This window comes from Hetaerina americana, unplaced genomic scaffold (genome assembly GCF_022747635.1).
Source record: "Hetaerina americana unplaced genomic scaffold, ioHetAmer1.1.p SCAF_40, whole genome shotgun sequence".
Classification (NCBI taxonomy): domain Eukaryota; kingdom Metazoa; phylum Arthropoda; class Insecta; order Odonata; family Calopterygidae; genus Hetaerina; species Hetaerina americana.
Window position 1 is genome coordinate 4,530,492 of NW_027286986.1, and position 12,263 is coordinate 4,542,754.

Genomic DNA, 12,263 nt, shown 5'->3' on the forward strand with positions numbered 1-12,263 from the left:
TGTTTTTTATTTTTTGGTGGCATTGTTTGTACATAGGTATAACTTCTACACTCTTAAATATGATCAATTGGAGACTTGCTCTCTTGGCGGTCTCTCCATGGTCCCTGCTCTCAGTAATTTTAATTGGAATTTGAATGCAGGTTGCAGGAAACCTTGTGCTTGGGCCAGTGCTTAACTTGACATTCCCTGAAAGTGGATGGTTGTGAAACGAAATATTTTTATCAGTAAATAAAGAAAAATGGAGATATCATACATTTTACTAAACCTGGCCTTTTTTAATGCTGGTAATGAGAGTTCCGTATGACAATTGTGAGGCATCCTTTTTGTGATGCCTCATCTGCTTCCATGATGTGTAATACCCTTCAGTTGTTTTACCATTTTGAAGGTGAAGGAAAATGAACGCTAAGCCATGACTATCCCAAAGAAATAGTTGCCATCGTGTTCCCACCAAATTAATAATTTCCACGGTTTTTGGAACGGGCTCGCCCTTAGGAATCCACTGTTTTGACTTGGGATTCATAAATCCCCAAGTCTACTAGATTTGGTGAAAGAATAAGGTGAACATAAATTAAAGAAGCAACACAACATTGAGCCAACATCTTAGTTTCTTATGTTGCTAGCAAATTATATAGCATGCTAGATGCCTAACATCCCTAAAAAAAATGTTTTGAGGTTTTATTGCTAGGGATCCTTCCCACTAAAACTTAAAAAATAAATAATCATTGCTTATTGAGAATTCCAATTCAGATATAGTACTGAGTGCCTTCACACGCCACTAGTGTCTCATCATTTAAATGTAATATCTTTTCCACATCCGATCTCTATCATCATTTGTATAGCCAACTTTTACAGGAAAAATGACACTAGCTTGTATGAGAGGTGAAATGTGATTTTCTCTCAAAATCACTACGCAAGTGTGCTTAGCTTCCATGGTACTTTGAGCTAGCTTGGGTAGATTTATTCAGTTGGAAAAAACAGAAATTAAATTTTGTTAAACTAAATCTAGCTCCTTTGTTGCGTGGGATGCTGACGTACACAATCCAAACAATTTTCCCAGATTTCTGGTGCTAAGAGATGGCTTCAGTAGCTGAAGTTGGCATGGTTTGTAGATTAATATGAAGATGCAATCATAATTGATTTGTAATCCCCACCATACTTGAGTTGGTTTCATGTAATTCTATCTCTGCTTTGATCATTTTAGGAATACAGCTTCACTTGTTTTAATGAAAGGTTTTCATAAAGAGGAAGACTTGACTGGCAGCCAAATTTAAGGGATAATAAGTGGGTCAATTGTGCTTGTCCTGATAATTTGATACTTGGCATGCTCTCCTGTCTTTAACATGAATATGAGAAGTTGCAATTATGATTAGGCATAGTATACTCGCCATTGAATTTGATATGATGTAAAGTTTTTCTCTCTACCCTACAGAATTATCTTGTAATATAAGTTAGACTTGAAAGCAGGACTACCGTAAACCAGTACTTACTCTTAGCATGGTAAATTCATGCCAAAAGATAGAATAGAAATTTGTGCTTGTATTGAAATGTTATTAATGTAGCTCCTGCTTTGGCAGTTGATTATCAGTAGTGCTTGTGAAGCTTTCATTCATTTTGGAAATATGACTAAAAAATTGATTCAATGGTATTAGGCCCAACTCTCTGGAACTTCATGGTGAGTAACAAGATTTACAAATAGGGACCAAGGCCTAAAGACTTCAAGAAAACTATTTGTTCCTACAGAGAGAAGAAAAATGCAAGGAATGCCGAGTGATAAGGCTGATTTCACTTTTGGCTAAAATAGATGGAAAAACAATCAATAGAAGATTGTATAGGAAACAGAAATTTGTAGAGAGAAGAACAATATGGATGAGGAGTAGGTACACGAGAGGTAATAGGTCTTTTTAGAGTAGTAAGTGGAAGAAACATGGAAATGAACAAAATAGTATATGTTGAATAAATTGCCTTGGAGAAAGCTTTTTATTGAGTTGAATGTGATAAATTAATGGCAATTCTGAGAAAGCAATGACTTGATTGAATGGAGAGAAGGCCAACTCAAGATATGTCTCTCAGTCGGGGTAAGGATGGGGGGCTGGTTGATGGATGAGATTGGTGAAGCAAGGTTTGTTAGACAAGGATGCTGCCTGTCGCAAACCCTATTTAACATATTTACAAGGGAGTAGCAGACGGATGGAAGTAGAGGAGTGAACATTGCAGGTAAAAGAAAGAAATGCATCCAGTTTGCTGATGATTGGTGATATGGCTGTAGTGGTAGATAGTAAATGGAAAGTCATAGAAATGATGGCAGCCCTAAATGACAATTGTAAAGAATATGGAATGTTAATGAGCAAGAAAATGACTAGATGTGGAAGGATGAGGTCAAGGTGAAAGGATCAGCATCACATGGGAAGGTGAAGTGAAGGGAAAAGTTGAGAGCTCTAGGTCATCCCTGGAAACATGTCGTTGTTGTGTTCCAAGGAAATCAAATCAAGGATAGCACTGGCAAAAAGAGGGATTTATTGAGAGGGCACTGCTGCGAGGACCTTTTGAAAGGAACAGAGAAAGATTGGCAGGATGTTACATCTGGGGTTTGATGTTGTATACAGCAGAGACTTGCGGAAAGGTGAAGTAAAAAGAATAGAGGCCTTTTAAATGTGGAAAATGGGAGGATAATAAATGAGTAGGTGCTGTGAAGGATTGGAGAGGCAAGACAATCACGGGAAGGATGGTTAATTGGTTTATGAATTGCATGAGGATGGAGTAGTGCCTGTTGGAGGGAATGATAAGAGGGTAAAAGAGAGGATGAGGTGTATGATGTTGGACAAGGTTCAACTATGGGGAAGAAACCAACAAAATGTATCGGGATGGGAAGGCATGGAGGTCAACCATGAGTAGAACCTACCATGCAGAGGAACAATCAATGATGGTCAATAGAAAAAATAAAATTTAGTAACTTTCAGGTATTTACACAGACTTCAACAAAACCTGTTGCTTGAATAAAAAATTATGGAACATAAGTTTTTTCTTTCTCTGTTCATGACGAAAAACAATATTTATCAAATTATTTTGAATAATGTAAGGATGCATCATTTGTAACATTTTCATTGGGTGCACATGCTTTCAAATTTAAATTCATAATCAGAAATCACATTTCCTTCTGGACTAATAAGATTGGTATGTATGCGGGGAGCAGAGCACCCGATCGGTGAGGCTACACTCTCAGGCCACATGATGGCCATTTTCCAAGTGCAAATGTATCCTTGTAGAGAAAAACTAACAAATAAAAACAGCGTTAGTTCAGAAATTATTGTCAAGAATATTTAGAAAGTAGCCATTTCTTAGTCTCTAACCTTCCACAGTACCACTCCGTCTTGCAGCGGGAACACCTCCTGGTGGCCTTGGAGGCACAACCATTGGAACAGTAATTATCCATCTGCAGAAGTGATGCCAATTTGCTCAAATCATAAGCACCACTTAAGCTTAAAGAGATAATTAAGGTGTTAAAGCAGAAGGGATTGATTTTGCATAGGTTCTCGCCATAAAAAAATATAAGGTAATACCTGTTAGCAATATCTTGCATGTCTACTCCAACTGGATTGAACAGGGTCTTCGATTGCATCGCTATCAATTTCTTCCACTTCATGGAATATGACTTAAGTATTCTTTCTCTGATCTGCAATTTGAGGTTACGTAGTTAGCTTGTGGGCAAGTACAATGTGGAAGGAGGAGGATGATTAATGGAAGGTTCCACCAACCTCTGGCACCACTTCTACGACCAGTGGCTTGGCATTGACTGGAGGAGATGACACAGAAAGGTGGCTGAGCCACTGTTTCAGATCCATCAGAGGAGCTAGTTGATCCAACACATTTTCGTTGAGGTGTCTCTGTAACTAGAAATTAAAATAATCATGATTATGCAATTGCATTTTATATTTTGTAGCAACAATTTGATGTTCAATTACGTATACTACTCGGTCCAATAAATACGCAAACTGAGCATAAATTGATCATAAAAACTTTACTTTGCAAAATTTAGTCTTTGATTTTCCTAAATTAAGTTCATTAGCTATCATTTGGACAGTTTTTCAACAATCAGTAAGGACAAGGGACCGCACACGATCAATGTTGTCGTGGACACGGGTGGTTGAAGGTCATCCCGGCCTTGCATCATCATTTGTGGTGTCTTGTCGGCCATCTTTAAAACTCTTAATCCACTTGCAAACGGATGTTTTCTTCGGAGCATTGTCACCATAAACAGCTGCTGCCAACATTTCAGTAATTCCAAGATAACTTTAACCACACTTCACCAAAAAACTTGATGTAGATTCGTTGCTCCATGATTTCGTCAATTTCCATTTTGGGCAAACAGTAAAAACAAGGACAACATTAATTAACGTGACTGGCACCATGCGCACAGCTCGACGATCCGCCAAGCACAGACGTCTCATTGGGTCACAGGCAACTAGTGCAGCGAGTAGGTGGGGCTATAGTCCACATCATAGCCACCAGATATCACCAGTTCATGCATTTAAGGCGCAGACCACGCATATTTGGCCCAATGTTTGTTTTTACGGCTGTAATTAACAAGGCAATTTTTTATGCATATGGACATGGGTTGATCCCAAACATTCCCTCTAATTAAACAGAGACCTATGCCAGACTACATTGGGTCGTATTTTTATTAAATTAATTGAGTTGATCTGGGTATAGATAGTCAATAGGAAGAGTAGCGGTTAATTAAAACAATTTTGTATGAAATAGGGTTGATGTGCTCCTGGGAGCCATAGGTGCTCACCTCTCTTCGTCCAATTCATAGAATAGAGGGACAAACCTGTAGCAATCTATTTTTCCTAGCCTCTGTTATTTGATAGTGTGTCTGGCAGTGGTCACTCATGAGCAGAAACAGCAGACCAATCCAAGTCTGACCCTCCATCTTGGATAACTGGTTCTCATGTGCCCCATTCCGCCTGATGTCTTGCCACTTGCCATCTGTCCGAGGAGGGAAGAGTGATGCATTAGCAGGAGTTACTAAAATCCATCAAGATCCGATCGAGGAATGTGCTAGGCTCTCCGGCCAATCTCAAGGGGTGCAAACAAATAGAGTTCACTTTGCTTTCAGTCTAGATGGATGCATTGCAGCCGGAACAAGTGAGTGATCTGTGCCATTCGTGGGATTAAATTGGGATCAGTCGGTGAGTATGTCACTCAGCAACTTAACCAGCCAGAGATATTTGAGTGAGTGTTACATTTCATGGGCCGCTGGAAATATTTAATAAAAGATGTTTCTGAATTGGCAGCAATATTTCGATAAAAAGAGAAGAGTGATTACCAGTATATATTTTGTCCTCATTAGATGAATCCTTAGCCAACCACGGTGGATTATTGATCAGTTCCACAAAAAGGATTGGGAGGTCATGCAATTCATACATCCTTCTGGCAACCGTTGGCATTAAACTGCAAAAAAGTATTTCAGTAATATTAACATGGCAGAAGTGAAATGGTTATTTGTTCATGGATAAAAAGTTGTCTTGGAGAAATATTAAAATCTCAATCTTGAAAAATCTGCACAATGGCAGATATGGATCTTTCATTGCAAAACTTCATTTATTTAATAACCAATGCCACATAAATGCTGTTTCTCATCATTCATCTTATTAGTAGTATTACCTATTTATAAAAATCTGAGAGATTAATTTCACTCTTTCAACAGTTATCTATGAATTATTTTCAGTAGTTTCAAAACCATAAATTGTTTGTCTATCACCAATTTGTATGTAGTTGCTTTCTAAGTCCTAATTTTATAAATAGATGGGGTGTACGCAGAGTGTAACCTGCCACAACAGGCAATCAATCATGACAAAGCTTCCGGAAAAAGATTCCAGAGCCAACCTATATACCAGAAGAGAAGAATGCAATGACCAGCTACAAGCCAATGAAAGACATTTTGTACAGATATTTAGTATCGATAGAGAAGAGGGAATTTGTTTTCAGAATATATGCACGCACAGAATTTATGACAGGAAAATTAATTAACTCATCAAAGGTCACTAATGAAGTCACCATCTGAGGAAAGCAACATGATTGCCAAAATGTTAATCGAACTGGTGTGCCGGTTCAACGTGTTCCATGTTTTTTTATAATCAATTCACTTCTCATCTGTCCATTTTACCTTTTCCATCATTCTCCACACCCACATCTCAAAAGCCTACAGTCTACACCAATCATCCAGCTTAAATGATTGCGTCTTTCGACTTAGTCAATGAGACACATGTACATATTCAGACTTAACACCTTCTTGAGTTAGTTGAGGAATGACTCTTATAAACACACACACAATAAAAAGAATTTTATAAAATCAATAAAAGAACCATACATTTTACAAAATACTCTTAGGGAAAAAAGAACACTTAATTTTACCTGTCTAAGTATTCAGCAAGGCAACGCAAAATTGTTATGCTCCTGATTCCAATATCAAATTTCAGACGCTGCTCTTCCCTTTTCAAGTAATGACCACTTGTCATATTTATTGTGTCATTTGTATCACCGATAATATCTTTTCTGCAATGGAAAGAGTGAATCCTGATTTACTGTAACCATAAATTTCACAAACTTTGAAATTAACATTATCAAACCTTACGAGTATAATTTGAGGATATCTTTTAAATATTTCACTAGGTAACACTATATGTGTTGGATCATTACTATTCTGTCACATATTTTACCTAGATATGCAGAATGTAACAGCTCCTACACAATAGTCAATCAAATCTATGGCACTATCACCCAATGATTCACAACTTTCTTCATGATAGAGAAGAGTTTCTAGCAAAGCCACAGCTGTTGCCTCGTGGAAAAGCTAGACAATTATAAGGATTATTATGCATTTTGGAATATCTTTTAAATTTTCATAAATTCAGAACCCTTTGATAGAGAACTCACGATTGAGAATGGTATAAATGTATTCTTCGGGTCTGGATGCATAGCCAATAGTTCTAGAAATACATATTTTCGCCAAATTGATGTACATATCACTTCATGAACAATCAAAGGTACCTAAAATGATTTAAAAAGATAACATGATGTTATACAGTGGAAATATTTTTAATGCCATAGTAAAAATTCCAGTTGGAAAATGGACTTATTAACCTAGACTAGCAGGATCTACACACAGTTGGTATCAAATGAACTCGTTGATAATCAAAGGAAAATCATGGATGTATCAGGAAAATTAAGACACAAAACTGCTATAATTAATTGTTCCGGTGAGACCCACAGAGATGTACCAGGAAATGTACATACCTCTGTGAATACTGCAAAATGTTACATATTCTATTAAATAATAGAAGCCTCCTGCAGTTAGGACAGAGATTTAAAGAAAGAATTAAAGTACACCAAACATGTGTAAGAAAAAAGAACATAACATCACTATTTGCAAAGCACCTCATTGAAAGTGGCCACAAAAGTGACTGTGACAAAAATTATTCATTTTGAAAATAAAGGTCAAAGGCTTGATGCTTTGAAGCAGTTAGACATTTTGAAAGGTGTCCGTTGGAAAGATGAACTTGCCAACGAAATTTTGTATACCTCTTACTCCCCACTTCGAGACCTACCACTCTTCTAAGTCAAAGATGTAATTCTCTTTTCTTCCCAGCTACCTTTGTGCCCCTCCAACCTCCCTCTCAGACCAACCCCCCTCCCTTGATCAGAAGGTATATATAGCCAGTTTGCTTCTATGAGGACCACCTGATGATGACGTTCAATGTTGAAACCTGAGTCGTGTTTTTAAAACAAAGTGTGTGGAATTACAAAGTCAATTATTTCATTTCAATACATTATGCAAATTCCATAAAGTTACGCCTGAGACAACACATTTTTTTAGTTGATGGAAGGTTGGCAAAAGAAAAATTTTTCTTTCAACCAATGATATTGGTTGACTTAGTTTTGAGCAATTGAAAAACAATACATGCAATTTATTTCTGTTAACTTTCACAAGGAATTTCATATCATTGATAACCTGTAGTAAATATTAGTCTGATATGGACTTATGAAACAGGAAGTTTACAGTACAGCAGTTTTGTAGAGTATGTTAAGTATTGTCCCATTTCAATTTATTTGCCTCTGTAACCATCCTTCATGTCACAAGGCATTCTATAAATTAGTAATTAATGTGGAAGGACATCAAAAGGTACAATGTAATAAAAGGAAAAGTTAACGCTTCAGTCTCTTTTATATAATTTTTCATATTTTTTTTAAAACCTGATGTTTGGCGTACTGGCACAAGGGAATTCTGACCAAAACTTTGCGGGTAGTTATCTTTAGCCAGTAACCTTATAATGTGAGCAAAATCTCTTTCCTGTTGTTTAAATTTACCAATCAAATAAAATCCGTACTCCATTCCCCAGGAAATATTATGAACTGATAGCATTACAGTTCCATATTTCATCAAATATTACAATCTATTTTCACTCCATCTGTCGACCAATAATCATATGCAGTAATAATGTTGCTATGGACAAATCTGAATTCACTTAGGCATCTTTACAAGTTTAAAAGAGTAGATTGCTGAAATCTAAGGTATTCTTTAATATTGTTTACATAGGCAGGTACAATTGAAGTGTAATACTCCAAGGGAACTCTAAAGACAGCCAACAAAATCTTCATCTCACACATATCAAAAGTGTGACTCATCCCAGAGACCTCTCTGTTGATTTACTACAGGTCATACACCATGTTGGCAGTGGATCACACTCAACTGCATCTTCTCATGCCATTGTCAAACATTTGAAGTATGCAATGTATGACAAAAAGACATTCACAGAGCAATGCATTTGTTGATGCTTCAGAGAGGGCGGTATGTCACTACTTTTGTAAACCAAGACTCTGATAGCATCCATAAATGAGCAACTCCTAAGTTATAGTAATCAGTATTATATCAGTTATCATCAGTATATTACATATCAGTATTATCAATCTAGGATAAATGAAACAAAGCAGGTTATACTGTGAAACAAAAGGAAAACTTTCTAATTCCCAGCTGTAATTTGCTTGAAAAAATGCCTAAACTATTCTGCTAGGCATGTGTTATATACCTTAGCAGTTTTTGAAAAAAATATTTTCTATTTTGTTTTTAAGTAAATGGGTTGACAGTTTGATGATTTGGTAAAATGTTTTACTTAAAAATAATTAACCTTCATTAGTCTCCCCTGTAATTCATAAATTATTGTTTTTATTTAATTACTGCAATGGAAGCAGTAATAGATCATTCCCTGCTAACATATCAACCATAATCACTTTTTATAAATTTATTATCTTTATTAACAGACAACCTTCTAGACTTAAATGTAAATAAAAGTAAAATAGTATACTTTACACGCAATAAGAACGTGTCAGATGATCTGCTGGTAAAAATCAATGACCAATTAATTGAGCATGTGACAGTATGCAAATTTCTAGGTATTTCTTTATGTGCAAATATTTCTTGGGATACTCATGCAAAAGCCCTTCAACACAAGCTCAGTTCAACTTGCTACTTATTAAGATACCTGTATGAAACTACAAGTAAAACTGTACTACTCAATTTGTACTATGGGGAAATGTATTCAAATATAACCTACAGTATAATATTATGGGGATCAGCTGCTATTTCTCAAACCATCTTTAAAATGCAAAAGAAAGCTATTAGAATCATCACCAGGAAACCTCACAATGCTCCATCAAGGCCTATTTTCCGTGAATTAAATTTGCTACCACTCCCATGCATCTAAATTATGTTTTTAATTCTATGTATAAAAAATAACATCGGCAACTATTCTCTTAACTCTGCCTATCATCATCATTACACAAGAGGCAGGAATGACTTCCATTATGGGAATATAAGAACTAAAGCATTGAAATTAGGACCCAATGAAATGGGCATCAGATTATATAACAAACTACCCAAAAGTATCAAGGATACAAAGGAAACTGCTGCATTTAGGCATAAATTAAAAAAATATCTATAGCGCAATATGTTCTACTCGGTTGATGAATATCTCAACAATATTCCCAACCAGTAAGTTCATACTTTTAGTTTCTATCAATGGTCATGGTCTGATTCATGTTAATGATCAATGATTTTTCTGAATTTGATATTGCATGTGCATGTTACAGCCAATGTTCATGGGTTTGTACCAAACATTTATGTAACTATGAGCATCATTTCTTTTATGTATCTTAACTGAGCCTGTGTCTTTGCTCCTCATTTGACGTGCCTTATATCATGTACATACACCACCCACCTGGTATTTTTGTATTGTGATCTCTGGGCAAATAAAAAGTAATAATAATAATTAAAAAATAATAAATCAAATTATGAAGTTTTATATGAAATAATACCACATAAGCATTTATGTAAACCTGGCACTGCAAACAGGTTTAAATTATCCTCTGCACAATATAGGAATGCTTTGGAAGCTGTTGTTGTACAGTGGATTTAGGTCTTCAGTCCAGGCAGCAGAAAAATTTGGGGTGCAAAAATAAGGCATTAATTAGGTACATTGCTTGCTTTCAAATAATCAGACCATTTCGAAGGTCAAGGGCATATGAGGATTGGGTGAATTCTCTTTCAGAGTTTGAAGTTTTTTGACGGCTACAAAGCAAGATGGAGGAGAGAGATAATGTGATAGCAGCTAACCTAGGAAGTGTGCCTGGGGGGGATGCTTTAGTTCACTTCTTCACCTTTATCTCCTCTGATGAGGAACAAAAGAATTGCAAGGCTAATAAAAGCCATTGAAGGTTACATGATGCCGGACAAAAGTGAGATGTTCCAGCTATGTTTTCAATTAGCATTTTCAAGAATAAGGGGAGTTCTCATACTGAAGAGGACCCATATGAAACTGTAGATTCTTGTGAGCAGAAACTAAGCAGGAGCAGATGATGCTTTACAACAGAAGTCATCTGCTTCTGGAACAAAGTAATCTAAGGGGGCCTTCAGCACTTAAAGGACCTCTCCCTAGCCAATGCAGTAGCATACCGGAGGGCAGAAAACAAGTATTTCCTGATGCATTTTTAAAGGATCTTTCTTATAGTCTTCAAAGTATCCTTCTAGGTAAATCCAGGTGACCTCCATAGAACCTACTAATACATGCTGGAAGTAAATATTACATAAAGAGTAAAACTGTAAACAAACAACAAGAACACCTTCTCATGTAGAATTAGCTTATCCTTTACTGTTTCTTCTTTCAGCACTGATGCTTCCAAAATGGTTTGCTGGTGGATTCTGTGGAAATTGGCATGAAAAGCCAGCCACCTAGAAACAATAATATTTTATTGCACACTGATCGTCTGTTAGAAGTTGCCCAAAGAGTCATTCCATACTACAGGAATCACTTATAGAAAAATATGAGCCCCAATAGTGTCGTGACTTTTAAAATAATGTCTTCACAATAAATATAATTTCATTCTGCTTAATTTATTTCATCTGGATAAAAAAGGAAAACATATGTATAAACTTCAATTGATATACCTAAAGAAAAGGGCTAAATAATCGAGTCAAATTTTAAATCGCGATTGGTTAAAAAGGTAATTCAGTTATTATTGGCAAATATTTCTTCGATTTGTATTTTACATAGCAATCCTCCAAGAAAGTGTAAGACTCCAAGAAGCAATCCTCTCAAGAGAGAGTAGGGGGGTTACCTTAACAAGCGTCTTTAAGTAGTTTTCTATAGGAGGCGAGCGGCAGCTAAGGTAATTTGCGCCATTAGGGATGGATGGGGAAGGATGAAGGGTGGAGAAACCCGGCGTCGGCATTATCCTAATCTTGACGAAAGGCGCCAAGGGGTCGACAGCTTAACGTCCCATATAACCGAAAAATATTCGCCGGGATTCGAACCCAGGCCCTATGGGTGGGAAGTCAGTACGATAGCCACCGCACCATCTCAATTCCCAAATGTGTTTAATAAATCAAGATATTGGTGCGGCAAAAATCAACAAACAAAACAATTCTAAACCAATTCAAGTTTAACGACTTAAATAAATAATCCTACCTTTGCGATCCTAAGTCTTGTAATTCAGTTGGCTGAATCGTTTGGATGATTAAATCCAATTCAAAAGGATTTATTAAGTTTGCAAAATTGCTGCCCGTCATATTTTATAGTTACGCGTGATTAATGTGTGTACGCGTGATTAATGCTTGTGTACCAGTCTACTTAATAACACGTACAATAAATCGAACCTAAATTTATAATCTTGGGTATTAGTACGGAAACAAAAATAATTCCTCGCTTCCA

General features: G+C 36.4%; 1 protein-coding gene across 1 annotated transcript; it reads right to left on the reverse strand.

Annotated features, from left to right (window-relative positions):
• Positions 1 to 2: 2 nt before the first annotated feature.
• Positions 3 to 12,144, reverse strand: Zmynd10 (zinc finger MYND-type containing 10). The gene is made up of 11 exons (XM_071590965.1): positions 12,021 to 12,144; positions 11,176 to 11,284; positions 6,937 to 7,050; positions 6,720 to 6,853; positions 6,415 to 6,555; positions 5,327 to 5,451; positions 4,829 to 4,986; positions 3,753 to 3,887; positions 3,558 to 3,670; positions 3,348 to 3,476; positions 3 to 186 (listed from the first exon to the last, which is right to left on the reverse strand). Exons 1-11 carry the CDS (start codon positions 12,119 to 12,121, stop codon positions 120 to 122), a joined length of 1,326 nt encoding a protein of 441 aa, XP_071447066.1. The 5' UTR covers positions 12,122 to 12,144; the 3' UTR covers positions 3 to 119.
• Between the last annotated feature and the right edge of the window lie 119 nt (positions 12,145 to 12,263).

What these genes read in the sequence shown, in the direction of transcription:
- Zmynd10 (XM_071590965.1), bottom strand. Translation starts at nt 12,121, where the DNA reads ATGACGGGCAGCAATTTTGCAAACTTAATAAATCCTTTTGAATTGGAT. An exon ending in AGCTAATTCTACATGAGAAG is followed by an intron (nt 7,051 to 11,175) that starts GTGTTCTTGTTG and finishes AAATCATTTTAG; the next exon opens with GTACCTTTGATTGTTCATGA. An exon ending in ACGGAGTGGTACTGTGGAAG is followed by an intron (nt 187 to 3,347) that starts GTTAGAGACTAA and finishes ATCCACTTTCAG; the next exon opens with GGAATGTCAAGTTAAGCACT.